We start from the raw sequence: 15,442 nt of genomic DNA, 5'->3' as shown, positions 1-15,442 counted from the left end.
CTGGGAGAGAAACAAGCAACTAGCGTTAGCTCGTTCGTCATTAGCGGTAGCCTCTCAGGAACTTTCACTGCATGTTTGACTATCATCAGACTCCACAATGAGTAGTAGTAGAGAAAAAAATAACTTTGCATCGGTTATAATAGACGAATTTCCCTATGACACGCGCTCCCATTATGACAACGGAGGAGGTTGAAAATATGACGACAGGGGAATATCTGGAAATAAACAATGCCACTGTTTACGTCGGTAGGTGAGTAACGACACATCAAAGATAACACTTAAAATGTCCGGAATTCTCCTTTAAATTACTTTATAAAATGTTATATTTTCACAGGGATTAATTATTAGTGTAGATATACATTTAGGAGTGGATTATGTGTCCAGATGCCTGTCAGACAGTCAGACAATGCTGCTCCGCAGGTCTAGAATGGAATAAACGGGCGCAGCCAACGTCAACAACTGGTCTCGACCAGACGTGAGATCTCAGCGTATGGTAGGATGAAGCCCACGTCAGGATATATTGATAAATGCCGAAAGGTGCGGTGATCTCGCCCTACGCCCATTATTTGGGCTGCACCGCGTTGATAAATGAGGGCCACTGTGTTGTGATGGTAGTGTCAGCCTCCCATTGAGTTGAGTTCAGAAGCTCTGCTCAGACCCAGCTCACTCAGATGAAAGAGATGAGTAGAGAGAGATGGACACAGCGTCCCATGCTGCTACTGCTGCTCCTGGCCAGCCTATCAGAGCTGAGGGGCTTCCATTCCAGTCCCTCCATGGATGCAGACGTCACCCCCAGAACCGCCGTCTTGTTGAAAGGTAAGTTTAACCTGTTAGTCTGTTCCTGTTCAGAAAACTGCCTACTTGTGAACGACGAGATTGGATGTTTTTTTTTTTCACACAGAACCAGGAGATAACGTGATCCAAAGATTTACTGCTCCATTCACTTCCTGGTTAACGTATTATTTAAAAATCCTGTATCTCGGCTCCTGTGGTTCTTTTTAATGTTTTTTTTTGCCGAAACATGCTATTTTTAACGGCGTATAACAAGCAAATGGGAGGTCGTGATGACATTATTTTTTTTGCACAGTGAAACCCTCCGTGATTAGCATTCCTCAGGGGATCAATCATACTGGAGATAAATATTCTGTGAATACTTGAAAAGGTAAGAAAATCGAAAAATCAATGGCAGTTAGTTATAAATACTCTGGCAGTTAAAGGAGAGATCCGGACATTTTAAGTGTTATCTTTGATGTGTCGCTTATCACTCACCATCCTTGAAAGGGACGTTGAGTTATTTCAGAGAGTCCCGTGTCGTCATTTTTTCGACCCCCTCCGTTGGCATAATGGGAGTGCGTGCCTAAGTGAAATTCGTCTATTATAACCGATGCAAAGTTATTTTTTTCTCTACTACTACTCATGGTAGAGTCTCATGATACTCAAACATGCACTGAAAGTTCCTGAGAGGCTAATGCTAATGCCGAACGAGCTAACGCTGGTTGCATGTTTCTCTCCCAGAACCTGGCAACTCGGTGTTGCCAGGGAGAGAAATAAGCAGACTTTAAACCTGGGGTCCCAATGCATTTTCATACTCATCTGTGTATGGCTTTCTTTTTCTTTATGTCCCTGCAGTGAATGGCAACGTGAAGGAAGGAGGAACCCATCGACGACAAAAACCTCCCAACAGATTCAGGAGCTTGTGACCAAGTTGACCAATCAGTCTGGCCTGGACATCATCCGTATCCACAAGCCTTTCCACACAGACAACACCAGCATCCAGGGACAGTGGCATCCTTTCACCAACTCTACCTCCTTCTACAGGCCCAGTTATACCTTCTATAGGCCCAGTTACACACACGCACACACACACACACACACCACAACCTACATCAATAAAGGCCAGCCCTGGGCAATATACCGTACATTTTTACCGAAACCTGCTAGAGACTGAATATTGTTTTTAGAGATGCGCATGAGTACTTGATTTGGATGTCAGTATTCGGTCAACATATAGAGTAATCATATTCTTTTGTTCTTTTGTAAAAGAGAAACTCAAATTGATATAATGAACATAAATCAGCCTTGTTCTTTTTATAATTTTTTCTAGAGTTGCCAGTTATTTTCACCCCTTTTTTCTTCCAATTTTGTCCTTATGCCAATGAACCACACATTTCTGTGTTGCCACTGTTGTTGTTGTTGTTGTTGTTCCATTGGATCCTCAAACTTTCTGCTAAACAACCTCATTGTGAGCTTGGAGGTCCATTCAGCTGTTCTTATCAATGATGAACAAAACCTAACTTTTTTCTTTTCTTTTCTTTTCTTTTCTTTTTTTCATTTCCTGAGAAATGAACAGTTAGCTGGTTTCTGCCCGACAGCAGAGATATGCAAATAACTAATTGAGTAACTAAAGCACACATTTATTTTTAGTGGAATAAAAAGTATGATATTTACCTATGTGAATGATGTAAGTAGTATAAGTTATTGAGGACAATTTTGAAATACTCAAGTTGATTAAAAATACCTCAAAATTGTATTGAAGTACAGTACTTGGCGATACCTTCCACCACTGGGAACAATAAATAGTCATCCTCCTTTTGTTTCTCCAAATGTCTGTCAACTGAACAGCTTAAATATCTGTCAACTGAACAGTGCATAGTAGCCAGGATATTACTGAAAAATACTTGATATGCTCAAATAAAGCTTCAGTATATCAGATGACTTTTGACTACATAAGAAGCGAGGAAGTCAATAATAGAGAGTGTTAATTTAACTCTGAACCAGTGAGGGGGTTAAAACACTCCAGAATATACAGTGCATGCTATTGAGATGGGAGGGGAGGGACATGACGTAAACATGAGAGTAGAAAATATTACATTTTATGTGATGGTATTTACTAAACCATCCGTGGTTCTAATACCATAGGTTGTATGATGATGGGGGTCAGAACCTGTTGTCTTTTAGCAGACCTACGCTGCTCTCTAGTGGTGGAAAGGACTCATTGCCCACACATTCATTAAGCTACTTGTGTCTTTATTTACTCACCATATAACATCTGCAATAAAGGTTTTTCTTATCTTATTTTGTGTCAATTAATTAGCATTTATTTCTACACAAAGAAAAATGCTAACATATGCCAATTCAGCATTCCATGAAATACATTCATAGTTTGGTATGAAGGTATAGTAGACTTAATAAGAATAAGTGCCGCTCAAAAAGACTCGGTCATAATTCATAAAAACAGAGGTCATGGTGGACAAACAAGTTCTCAAGTAGATAAGTTTAAAACTTATTAAAAAATAAATGTAATAAGTATAATGCAGTATATGAATGTATTGGAACCCACAGATATACTGTATTTAGGCTTCATGGTTTGAGTTCCACTCTCAAACCTTTGTGTGGAGTATATCATTTAACATATTACCCATATACTTCACAAGAGCTTGTTGATCTGCTTTTTCCGCAGAATGTTTGCACATTTCCACTTCAATGCTATAAATCATTCACCAATCACCACTGGAGATAGTTATGGGACAGGTCATTGCTTGCAAACTGTCCTGCAGCTTTATCAATGAGGAGGTTAAAGCATAAATTTATTTGTATTCATTTATAGCAGTGGTTCTCAAAGTGGGGTCCGGGGACCCCCAGGGGTCCTTCGGGGGGGTTCCAGGGGGTCCCCAGCAAAATTTGGCTATTAAAAAATTGCAGATCTACAAGCTCATGGCGCATCACTTCGTGCCACACTATGAGCTTGTAGATCTGCTATTTTTCAAAAATCTTGAACATTAGTGAACATTTTTTAACCCAGATCTTTGCTTCTGGGGGTCCCTGGCACAACCTATTTCCAGATGGGGGTCCGCGGCCAAATATTTATCCATCTGGGGGTCCTTGACATGAAAACCACTGATTTATAGAGCTGTTTTACAAAAGCTCTCCTCAGCCCTGCTTTCTTGGAATGTTGTTGTTATAGCTCCCCCTGCAGGTCACAACAACTTTACACAGGAGTTGTTGTGTCCGGAACTGATCTTCTGTACTGTGTTATTGTCAAGAGGACACAGTTAGGTGTAACACCTCGTCCCTTTGAAGAGGAGCTGCGGGAGGAAGGTGTGTTTCTTGTTAAAGTTTAAAACGTGTAAAACAACGAGGTATGTTTATTTAAGGTGTGTTTGTCTTTGTGTTTGAGTTTTACGTTTGTTGTACAAATATACATGTTTACGTTATGTTTGTATCATTTGCGTGTTGTGAGAGCTTGTTTACAGCTGAACGTTGGATTGAGGCTGATGTTAGAATGGCGTTTAATAGAGATGTTAAATACATGTGAGTAAAGGAAGAACCAGTGAGTTGTTTAACCAGGAGGCAGTGATGGTGATGTGGAAGTAATGTTGGGATAAAGACATAGCATTAGATAAAGACTATTGTAGATGTATTTGATCGGTTTTGCCATTTTTATATCTACGAGAGTCTTAGCGACCCCCTCCCCCCTAGTTTGCCGTGGAATTTCACCAGTAAAGCCCGTATTTCTCCTAACATGTACAAATACAAAATATAAGGTGCTTTCCCGCTTTCCCCAAATGTTAACTAGGTGTCCGGATTCTTTGTTTAATGTATTAGTCCATATTGTTCAATAAAGAAGTGTTTTAATGCCGTCTGCGGCCGAACGCCATTTATTTCCCCTCGTTTACTTCCTGTTTACATTGAGTGTAATCCCGACTTTCACCGGATGCGCCCCGTCACTTCCACACATTGGGAACTTCTGACAGAATCGGCCACATACATGATTAAAACACTTTTTTATTGAAACATATGGACTAATACATTACACAAACACGTCAAACACCTAGTTAACATTTGGGGCAAGCGGGAAAGCACCTTATATTTTGGCTTTGTACATGTTTGGAGAAATACAGGCTTTACTGGTGACATTCCAGGGCAAACTGGGGGGGTTGTCGCGAAGACTCTCGTAGATACGAAAGTAAAAGTCAGACTCGATAAAATACACTTTACATCTACGATAGTCTTGCTCTAAGGCTAATAAAGAGTAAAGACACATGTAGAACAGAGTTTGATATTAGAGTAGACCCCATCACCACATAATCAACGTCTGTTTGAATCCTTTTCCTCCTCATTCATTATTTGATCACCTGGTTAGTGCTGATGCTGCTGACATCAGTGGTTCTCAACTTTTTCATGCCAAGGACCCCCAAAATGATATGTGGCCGCGGACCCCCCATCTAAAAAATGTTGTTCCAGGGACCCCCAGAAGCAAAGATTTGAGTTAAAAATGTTAGCATATAAATATATATATTCAAAGAATTGCACACATTTTCACGATTTAAAAAAAAAATAGCAGATCTACAAGCTCATAGCGCAGCACTCGGTGCCGCGCTATGAGCTTGTAGATCTGCTATTTTTGAATAGCCCAAGTATAAAAGGTTAAAATTATTGTGATGCTATATTGACACATTTTGCTGGGGACCCCCTGGTACCCCCTCAAGGACCCCTGGGGGTCCCCGGACCCCACTTTGAGAACCAATGGCTTACATCATGGTTAGATACTACTACTACTGTACTACTAATACAGGCTAAATACTCAAGAAACAGAAACATGCTTATTGCCAAGTGTGTTTGCACATGAGATAGTTGTCTCGATGAGGTTGGTGCATTGAAAGGAAGTTTACACAGACGATAGTATACACAGTACATATACCAAAATAATACTTGTGTAAATGAAATGATTGCACACATAACATTTAATTTCATATTCAGTCCACATACATACACTTGATGGAGGGGATTTTGTGTGAAGGGGACCTCTGTACAGTAGCTATAATGTACACTGTAGTTATACTTCAACGACTGTGAGCTTGTAGATCTGCTGTTTTGTTTATATTTTGAAAAACATTTACATTATTTTTATTTAATGGCATACCTAAAATAAGGATGCCAGGTTGCCATTCTTCTATAGATAGCAGTGTAATAGTAATACTGCTATGTACTATGTTGCAGTGATTTATATATTCTGTATACTTCTACACCACTATACTATCAATGCAGGTATGTATATGCAGCAGTGATGTATATAGTAGGCCTGTTAACATTCCTCAGAAATGATATCCGAATATTGGTCTTAAAAATTGGCTTATATTCAAATATTATTATTATTATTATTATCCTTTATTTTTATTTTTGTATGTTTATTTGACAGGGACAATACAAAAAACTAGCATTTATTCCACAGCTTGGAAGTCAGGAGGGAGAAGAGTCTCTAGGATGTGTTGCTGACATTTAATGAGATAGTTCACCCCAAAAAAATTACTTTCTAGCTATCGATTAGTCACCTTATGGAGACTTGTTGAATTCATGGATATTTTTTGTTTTTGTCACATTCCTCCTAAGCCAATAATTTGATGAACCACAGTATCTCCTACCGGAAACGGCAGCCTACCGGTCCGCTGGTCATCAAATTATTGGCTTAGGAAAGCGACAAAAACAAACAAAAAAGTCTCCATGGGGTGACTAATCGATAGGAAAAAAATATTTATTTGGGTGAACTATCCCTTTAAAGCCACAATGCATATGAAGCATATGCATATGCATATGCTTCATATGGGGGGCGGCCATAACTGAGTGGTTAGCGAGTCCGCCTCGGGAGCCAGAGGCCCTGGTTGCCCCGGGTACGATTCCAGGCCAGGCCAGCAAATGTGTCGATGAAATGAAATTTGTCCCTGAGCAAGACTCTTTTTTTACTATAATTTTTATCACTCGATTTTGTAACCCTTTTTTCACCCGGTGCCAATTTGCTAAGTGATCCTGGGCACTACACTCCCCCCACCAGCCTAGGGAGGCCAGGGCCGAGCTCATGCCTCCTTCAATGCATGAGAGCCAACTGACCTTCTTGTCACCCGACAGGGGGGAGTTTCCCTGGTTGGACGTAGCGTGTGGAAGGAACACGTTATTCCAACCAGTTCCCTTCCCCTCCATCAGGCGCCCCGGCTGACCAGGGGGAGGCAGTATAGTGATCAGGATTACTACATGTTTTTGTGAGGGTATTAACTACCCTAGGAGACACGGGGAGAACATGCAAACTCCACACAGAGTAGGCCCTTTCGCCAACCCCACCTAGGGTATGGGCGCTGATGACGCGGAGGAGAAGACACGCCCCCAGCGGACCTGTTAAAGGAATTATCCTTATCCTAAGCATAATGATGCTTACTAGTTGTTTGGACTCACTGAGAAACATGCCCGTGTTCCTTTCAAGTTTGTCAAAGAAGTAACCCAGAAAAAGAATCCTGATACTCAACAAGCTCTAGTGGCCAGCCGTAGAAGACAGGCTGTACTGTGAACTAAAGCTCCCAGGTACAAAATGTCTGTTAACTGAACAGTATGTAGAAGCCAGTATATTACAAAAAAGTACTTGATATGCTCAACAAACCTCCCCTGATTAAATAAAACGTCAGTATATCAGACGGCAATAAAACCGGTTGTAGTTTGATCAGTGAATCATGTTCATTCCATCAAGGCTCCCTTTGTACCCTCTCAGAGTTAACCCATTAAGACCTGGAACCCATCTGTGTCACTTTTTTGATTTGAGATAAAAATAATTATTTTACACTTTGGCTATTTAAAAAATAGCAGATCTACAAGCTCATAGCGCGGCACCGAGTGCCACGCTATGAGCTTGTAGATCTGCTATTTTTGAAAAATCAATATTTTTTTTGGCAAATCTTTGAATATATATTGTTTTAAAGTGAACATTTTTAACTCTATTCTTTGCTTCTGGGGGGTCCCTGGAACTAAATATTTTGAGGTGGGGGTCCGCGGTCAAATACATATCATTTTGAGGGTCTTTGACATGAAAAAGTTTGAGCACCACTGATATAGAAAATATTTTTTTTCAGAATACTGTTGGGATTCAGAAGACATTTGTAGAATCATGTAACAAACATGTAACAGTAATGTTGTGTGTTCTCTCTGCAGACGAGACCCACTCCACCACCACACCTCACCTCAGACATGGCTGACAACATCCTGGATGCTGCCTGCCAGAGAGAATCACCACAGGCTGCCAAGAGGATGAGACTGGACACTGACCATGTGAGTGACGGTTTTTTTCAGCTTTTGTCAGCAGAGTAGTCAGAAGAAAACATCATTTCAATATCAGTCCCCCCCCCCCCCCCACATCCCACCTCCCCCATTACTGGTTAATGTCCAAGCAGACAAAGCAACATAAATAAATAAGTAATATACATACATTATATATTAGTAAAAACTAAAGATACATAAATACAGTAACACATTGATAGTGACAGATATCCATAAATATGTGTACCTGCAAGCACACATCAAGACATGATTAAATGTTGAAAAATAAATAAATAATAGTAATAATAAATAATAATAATAAACAGGTCACCCCCCCTTCTCGCTCTCTTTCAATTTTAATTTCAAAGCCTAATTGCAGCCAGTTGCAGCAGCTTGTAGGCGTGTGACAATGTTCAAGCATCATTACCAGATCAGTAACATTACTCACAGATGAATAGTAGTTTATTTGTCTGATTATAAATGTCCCTCTGGATGTTGTTGTCGTTGCACTTCAGGAGGACGGCACCAGTGCACCTCTATCCTCCCTGGATGCTGAGATGTTTGTGGACCCCAACCATCCCAACAAGGTCTTAGAGGGTCTCAACAGGCTGCGTCTCAACAGAACCTTGTGTGATGTGGTTCTGTGCTGTGAGGGACAGGAGGTCCCCTGCCATCGTTATGTACTGGCCTCCTTCAGCCCTTACTTTGAGGTAAATACACACTCGGTGTTTCCCCTAGGATGAAGTTGTAACCATGGCGCCGGGGAGCGACATTCTTTTTAATAATTCTTTTTAAAGATTGTTTTAAATTATATATTTTTTCCTCAAAATATTAAGTCTGGTGTCTGAGATTGACAGTGTCACTCTGGCTATTGACAACCAAAACAAAACAGCAGCTCAGCTCAAATCCTTTATGACTGAAACAATCAGTCATTGTTTCAGTGACGCAACACCACCGACTGCTTTCTTTTTCTCCCAACTGAAGGGGGTCGGATTCTAAACTTTTTGCAGCTAGCGTTAGTTACCTTCCACTGCCAAATCATCGCTCCTCATTGTAGGCAACAGGCGATTGGGACGGAGATGGTACAGTGTGGAATTCACTGTGTACGCAGTTCTGCGTTTGGAAAGCTCTACCATAGCAGCTACAACCAGCGTCAGCGTGGATATGTTTTAATTTAAAATGCCTGCTGCTTCGATGGGACAAGTGGGGTAATTAAAGAGGCTTATTGAACAGCTGAGAAACATGCACATTTTACCACATAGAAAAGTAGCGCAAATGAAGTACAAATGTTTATGCTGAAGTCTGTGTCCTGTGAGGTTTTCTCTAGCTCAAGAACTCAGCAGTCAGATGCGTCCCAGCAACAGGCATTTGGGTTGAAAATAGTGAAGTGAATGAGAGGAGGGGGGGGGCAAGGGGGCTGTAAATACTAAAACTGGAAAAGCATGGACTTAGCGCGACTGCAAGCTCTTGACAAAACAAATACATCTGTTGCAACTTTTTTAATCTAATCTTTTTCATTTTTAAGCGATTTAATATGCTGCGATGATGTACAGGCAAGCTCAAAGTTATTGATTTGGGCCGGAATATGAATTGATACGCTGTTCTGCAAATACCAGCTTCAACTTAAGTTACTCACCGTCAATGCGTCCATGGCATGCATCTTTGTTAGCCTTGGATCAAGACTATCATAAATGTATTTTATCGAGTCAGACTTTTACTTTCATAGATATACAAATGTCATAATCGATAAAATACATCTATGATAGTCTTGATCTATCTTTTTGAACAACAACATCTGCGTTGAAATCATCTTAGAAAAGCATACGGTAGCTGTAAACACAAAACAAAACACATTCCAGCGAGCCGACCTACGGTGCACGGTGGAGCCTAGTAGGTTACTGAAACCTTTGTGACCCATAGAAAGCTGTTACCCTAGGGAGACCCGTTTCACAGGAGACCCATAGACCCAAGAGAGCACGAGAACACGGCCCAATTCATACCCTGTCGCACGACGGTGTTGCGCACCTACAAGCTCAACGTTGAGTTTGTTAATTAACTGTGGCATTAAAAAAAATATATATATATGTGTATGTATATTCTTCTTATTTTCATCAAAATCAAGCTGTGGCGGCCAAAAACAAGGCGTGGCGTGCCGCCACTGTTAAATGCATATAGGGGAAACACTGACACTTTTATTGACCTGCTGTTAAGGAAATGCATTTTAATTATGCCTTGGCTTTCTGGGGAACCAATCATCATGCTATTTCCATGCTATAGTAATTAATGCTATATATTCATTAACCGTTGACACTATGTAAATAAGAAAGGCCTAAGCCATAAACACACCCAAGCCAACCACTCAGCTTTTCAACCTGCACAGGCCATGTTTACATCTGGTATGATGGAGTCCACACAGGAAAGGGTGACCATCAGAGGAGTGGAGCCTCAGATGATTGGTTTGCTGGTGAACTATGCTTACACTTCTAAGGTCTCCATCTCTACTGATAATGTGAAGGTAATGTATTATCATAATAAACCTCATTCATTGTCTCCATGTTTGTCCTCCTACATAACATCAGTACTTAATACAGACATTTTGTTCATTTGTTCTAGGCCCTGCTAGCAGCATCAGACTTGTTTGATATCACGGCTGTTCGAGAGGCCTGCTGTAAATACATGAGGCGTCACCTGGACATAAATAACTGTGTAGAGACTTACTGCTGCGCCGATGACCACTCCTGTAAAATGTTGAAGAAACACAGCATGGATTACATTCTGGAAGACTTCAGTCTCATCTACCAGCAGGTCAGTGATTGAGGAATCATACATTTCCCGAGTTGATTTTGTCTATTGTTGGCTTTTTTTCTGCTATAACTTTGTTTTATTACTATTACTCAACCTCCCACCACCACAACTGACCCAGACCTGGGTAGAAACATTCAATCAGTCACAGTGATTGGATATATATTAACAAGCTACAGTCACATGTCCATTTCACTAAACAAACCATCTATCAACAGTGAGCACTTCAGAGGAGAAAATGTTACTTCAGTATGAAGTATGAGAACAGTCTTCTCCATATATCTGCTAATCTACTGTATTTTGTTTTCTACCAATAGGAAGAGTTCCTGTCTCTCTCGGTGGAAAGACTGACAGAGGTTCTCTCCAGTGACCATCTCAATGTGCCCAAGGAGGACATGGTGTTTGAGGCTGCCATGCTGTGGTTAGACAAGTGTCCTACCCGCAAGCAGAGCTTTGAAAAGGTCAGCCATTTCTTAGTCTCACCTTACCAGATGATCAGAAGTCTCTGCCTATGAATGTGTCAGGGGTCTTCTAAATGCAAGGTAGTTTCTTGTATAATGACCGATGAGCTCAATAACAGAATGCTGTCTAATCAAAGACTCAGAGCACCTGCTGCGCTTCTTGAATGTTATATTATGCTGTATCCAACATGACAGCCATGTAAACAAACAATGTCATTTACAACTAAACATTGCTCTCAAGATTGTTTTTGAAAACATTTGAATCAAGAAATAGACAATGCAGGAACCGAAAATGTATACTATTTGATCAGCACTTCCTTGTTTTCTGAGAAGACCGTGTCCAACCAACACTTATGGAATACTTTCATTACCGTACGCAAGGAAATACTTCGCTTTTTTTGTTACTTTTGGGTCAATTTATTTATTTATTAAGTAGCCGTTTAATAAGTGGGATAATTGTCACCGCGCCGGTAGTTGTTTAGAAATAACCCCCTTCTGGATGATTTAAACCTCAGTTAATCATCCTGTCGGGTGTTATTTCTCAACAACTACCGGCGCGGTGACAATTATCCCTTACTTATTATGCAATGTTGTTCCAGTTGGACTGGTAAATACTTGGTGTTCTATGCATTCTCTAAGGTGCTACAGCACATCCGTCTGCCTCTCGTCAGTCCCTCCTACCTCCTCACTGTGGTTGAGCCTCTGAGCCAGAAGTTCATCTCTGAGGCCAAGGAGCGTCCCTACTGTAACACAGCACGCCCACGTAGGACCACAGGTACCCTGCTGAACACATGCATGCATGTTGCACCTGATAATGCTGGAAAAAGATTATTTGCCAATAATAAATATGACTGTGGTTTGATATTCAGGCTTCATAATGGCTATTGTCTTTGCCAGGCTGAAGGCATGGTGGAGACTATAACCGGACTGTCTGTCCTCCGTCCGTCCGTCCGTCTGCGAGCAGCTAATGTCCGACACCGTTGGCCTGATCGCAGTGAAACTGTGCACGCACACTCCCTGGATGCCAGAGCAGAATTTTTGCCCAGACATTTTTTGATCGGCCTGTTGTAGCGCCACCAAGAGGCAAATCTTTGGCAAAACCTTTTTTTTATATCACTCTTACAGATTTTGTCCAAACATCACGCAAATCGGTACACATGATCTCTATAGTAATTAAACCAAACAGATTTTTCATATTCCATCCTGATTGGCTCCGAGTGGTCCGTTTCGAACAAAATGCCTCAAATCATGAACACAGTGTGCGATTGCTGTGAAACTTTGCATGATCAGTGCCACTAGGCCATGGAAGAAATGCCACTTGACAATGTTCAAATCATTCTCATGGTGGCGCTATAACATAATATGCATTTTTACCTATAACTGGACCGATCTATTTAAAACTTTGTACGCACACTCCCTACAGGCCAAGAAAAACCTCTGCCCTGCACATCCAGCCACTTCTGTAAAACATTTCTTTAATATTACTCCTTCGGATTTTTCCAAACATCTCGCAAAGCGGTACACAGTATCTCTATAGTCATGATGTGATCAGGAAGGAATTTTCATATTCCTTCCTGATTGGCTAACATTGACTTTCAAAGTTTGAAGGATTGGTCCTATTTGAACAAAGTGTCTCAAATCATGAACGCAGCGTGCAATTTAAGTGAAATTTTGCATGCACATTCCCACTGGGCCAAGGAAGAAATGCCACCCTTTTCACATTGGCCTATTATAGCGCCACCAGGAGGCCCCAATAACCTACCTGACCTGGCGGAGACCTCTAGTTGCATCGTGATTTAATCATTTTAAGTTAACAATTCAAGCTTTCATTTAGTTAATTGCGCTTTTATACATGTCAAAATGCATACCAATTTTCTCCTGGATTCATTCAGTGACTGCTAATTTGGTGCTGCCTCTCTGGTGAGAGTTCCAGAGGGTTAGGGCTGCCACACTGAAAGCTCTATCCCAGAAGGTTCTAATCTCCATGGGGAGAGAGTTCCACAGGGTTGGGGCTGCCACAATGAAAGCTCAACCAAATACATTTGGTTTCTCCTTCAACTCTTTAATCTACTCTGTCTCATCTGCTCCTTCTCCTCTGTTTGTTGAAGTGATCGTGATGTTGCTACAGAATAAATCTTGGGCCAGGGACAACTCGGACAAAGTTGAGAGCTTTGATCCCCTGACCAATCAGTGGAAGACTCTTGGACGACTGCCCTTGGAAGTATGCGGGTATTCTGTGGTTGCATCAGGTGAGGATTACCATCAGAGTCAATCAATTTAGGACCTGTAATGGATCCTACTGTTTTACCTCTGAATAGACTGATCGCTAAGCCCCACCCAACGATAGCGTTTGTTCAATACTAGCTTAGCAACCATCATGTTGGACAAGCTGCCATTCACAGGAATCAATGTAATCTTGCACACACATACAAGATAATTACTCGTATCTATCATTATTATTATAACATTGGCAGATCAACACCCTAATTTATCGATAGATATAAAGATAGATAGACATAGACAGAAGTTCTCATAATTGGTTCTAGTGAGCAAAGAGAATCAATAATAAGTCAACTCTGTAACCTGACTGCAGAAAGTAACACTAAGTAAAGTAAAGTAATGAACCTTTATGATTATTATGGGTTATTAATGATTCTGAATTGAATTTTAATACACATTAATCATGTTACCAAGATTGCCTTCTTTCATCTTAGACATATTGTTCCGGATTAGAGCCTATCTGTCGTTAGACGATGCAAAAACGTTGATCCACGCTTTTGTTTTCTCTCGGCTTAATTACTGCATTGCACTTTACTCTGGCCTGCCAAAGAAAACAATTGACAGATTGCAACTTGTTCAAAATGCGGCAGCCCGAGTTTTAACTAAAACTAAGATGAGGGAACATATTACTCCAGTTTTAGCTTCACTACACTGGTTGTTTTTAGGATTGATTTAAAAATATTTTACTTGTTTATAAAGCTCTCTATGGTCTGGCACCTTCCTACCGCTATGACTGCCTGCCTAGATATGTTCCAAACCGCCCCCTCAGGTCTTCTAGTGCTGACCTGCTCGAAGTGTTTACAATGACTTATAAAAAACACAGTGAAGCAGCATTCTGCTTCTACGGGCCGACGGCTTGGAATTAACTCCAATTACACCTAAGACAGGCAGCCTCTGTGGATAGCTTTAAAGCACAACTCAAGACCTATTTCTTCACTCTTAGTTGATTTTTAAATCCCTGTGTTTTGAAGTCCTCACTGTTTCGACTGATTCACTGCCTTAATGTTTTATGCTTTTGCTTTTCTTTTTTGCTTTATTGTTAAATTGTTTGTACCTTTTCTGTAAAGCACTTGTGCTTTATTCTTGCTCTGTAAAGCACTTTGAGTGCTATACAAATAAAGTGTATTATATAGCCCACCTGGCAGCGTATTTCACAACACACTGGTACTGTTTTGGTGAATTCCTTGGCTTTATAAGTAAACCATCACAATAAGATGGAAGATATGTGAAGAATTGTAAAGTTGTGTATACATATTAAAATCTAAAGTTGTGTATACATATTCAAATCTCATTTATTTTAACTTGTTTTAATTCTGCTCTTCTTCCACCATAGGTTCCACTCTGTATTTGGCCGGAGGCGCAGTCGATAATGATGAGGTCCGGCATGATGATGATCCGAATTATGTTAGCAATAGAGAGATGTGGCGCTATGATGTTCACCATAACTCATGGTTGAAGATGACTCCCATGAAAAAGCCATGCGAGCATTTGAGTAAGATTGTCACACTATCACATTCAAATTAACCACATTAACCCTGGTGGCCCTATTTTGGTCAGGTCACCATAGGGAACATTTAATTTTAATGGATTGTAGTTATTGTTTTCTTTCAAATAATAGCAAATCTACAAGCTCACTACTGTATGTGTCACATCAGCTAGTAGATGGTCTGTTTCCAAATAGCCACATTTGTAAACCAAATGTACGCATTTCAGAATATAATTCTAGACAATATCAGTTTCTTTATATCTAATTATATGGAAATATATGTTGAATATAGCTTCTCGCCAAAGAAACAAAGCAGAGCAAAATTTATTTTTCTAAA

The 15,442-nt window shown here is 40.5% G+C and overlaps 2 protein-coding genes across 2 annotated transcripts in view; both read left to right on the top strand.

Moving 5' to 3' along the window:
- LOC308104262 (kelch-like protein 38) overlaps positions 1 to 15,442 on the top strand; it is a 116,100-nt gene that overhangs the window by 72,440 nt on the left and 28,218 nt on the right. The gene's annotated exons all lie outside the window — the stretch shown is intronic.
- On the top strand, positions 4,088 to 13,620 carry LOC308104368 (kelch-like protein 20; the record flags this gene model as incomplete). Its single annotated transcript, XM_080454780.1, has 8 exons — positions 4,088 to 4,154; positions 7,972 to 8,088; positions 8,592 to 8,786; positions 10,457 to 10,591; positions 10,690 to 10,881; positions 11,196 to 11,339; positions 11,979 to 12,114; positions 13,448 to 13,620. The coding sequence occupies exons 2-8, from the start codon at positions 8,008 to 8,010 to the stop codon at positions 13,618 to 13,620; spliced, it is 1,056 nt and encodes a 351-aa protein (XP_080310906.1). The 5' UTR covers positions 4,088 to 4,154; positions 7,972 to 8,007.

The sequence above is a fragment of the Gymnoscopelus braueri genome (assembly GCF_963280865.1).
Source record: "Gymnoscopelus braueri genome assembly, chromosome: 17".
In the NCBI taxonomy this organism is placed as follows: domain Eukaryota; kingdom Metazoa; phylum Chordata; class Actinopteri; order Myctophiformes; family Myctophidae; genus Gymnoscopelus; species Gymnoscopelus braueri.
The sequence above is the reverse complement of the archived record's forward strand: the minus strand, read 5'-3'. Positions and strand labels throughout refer to the sequence as shown.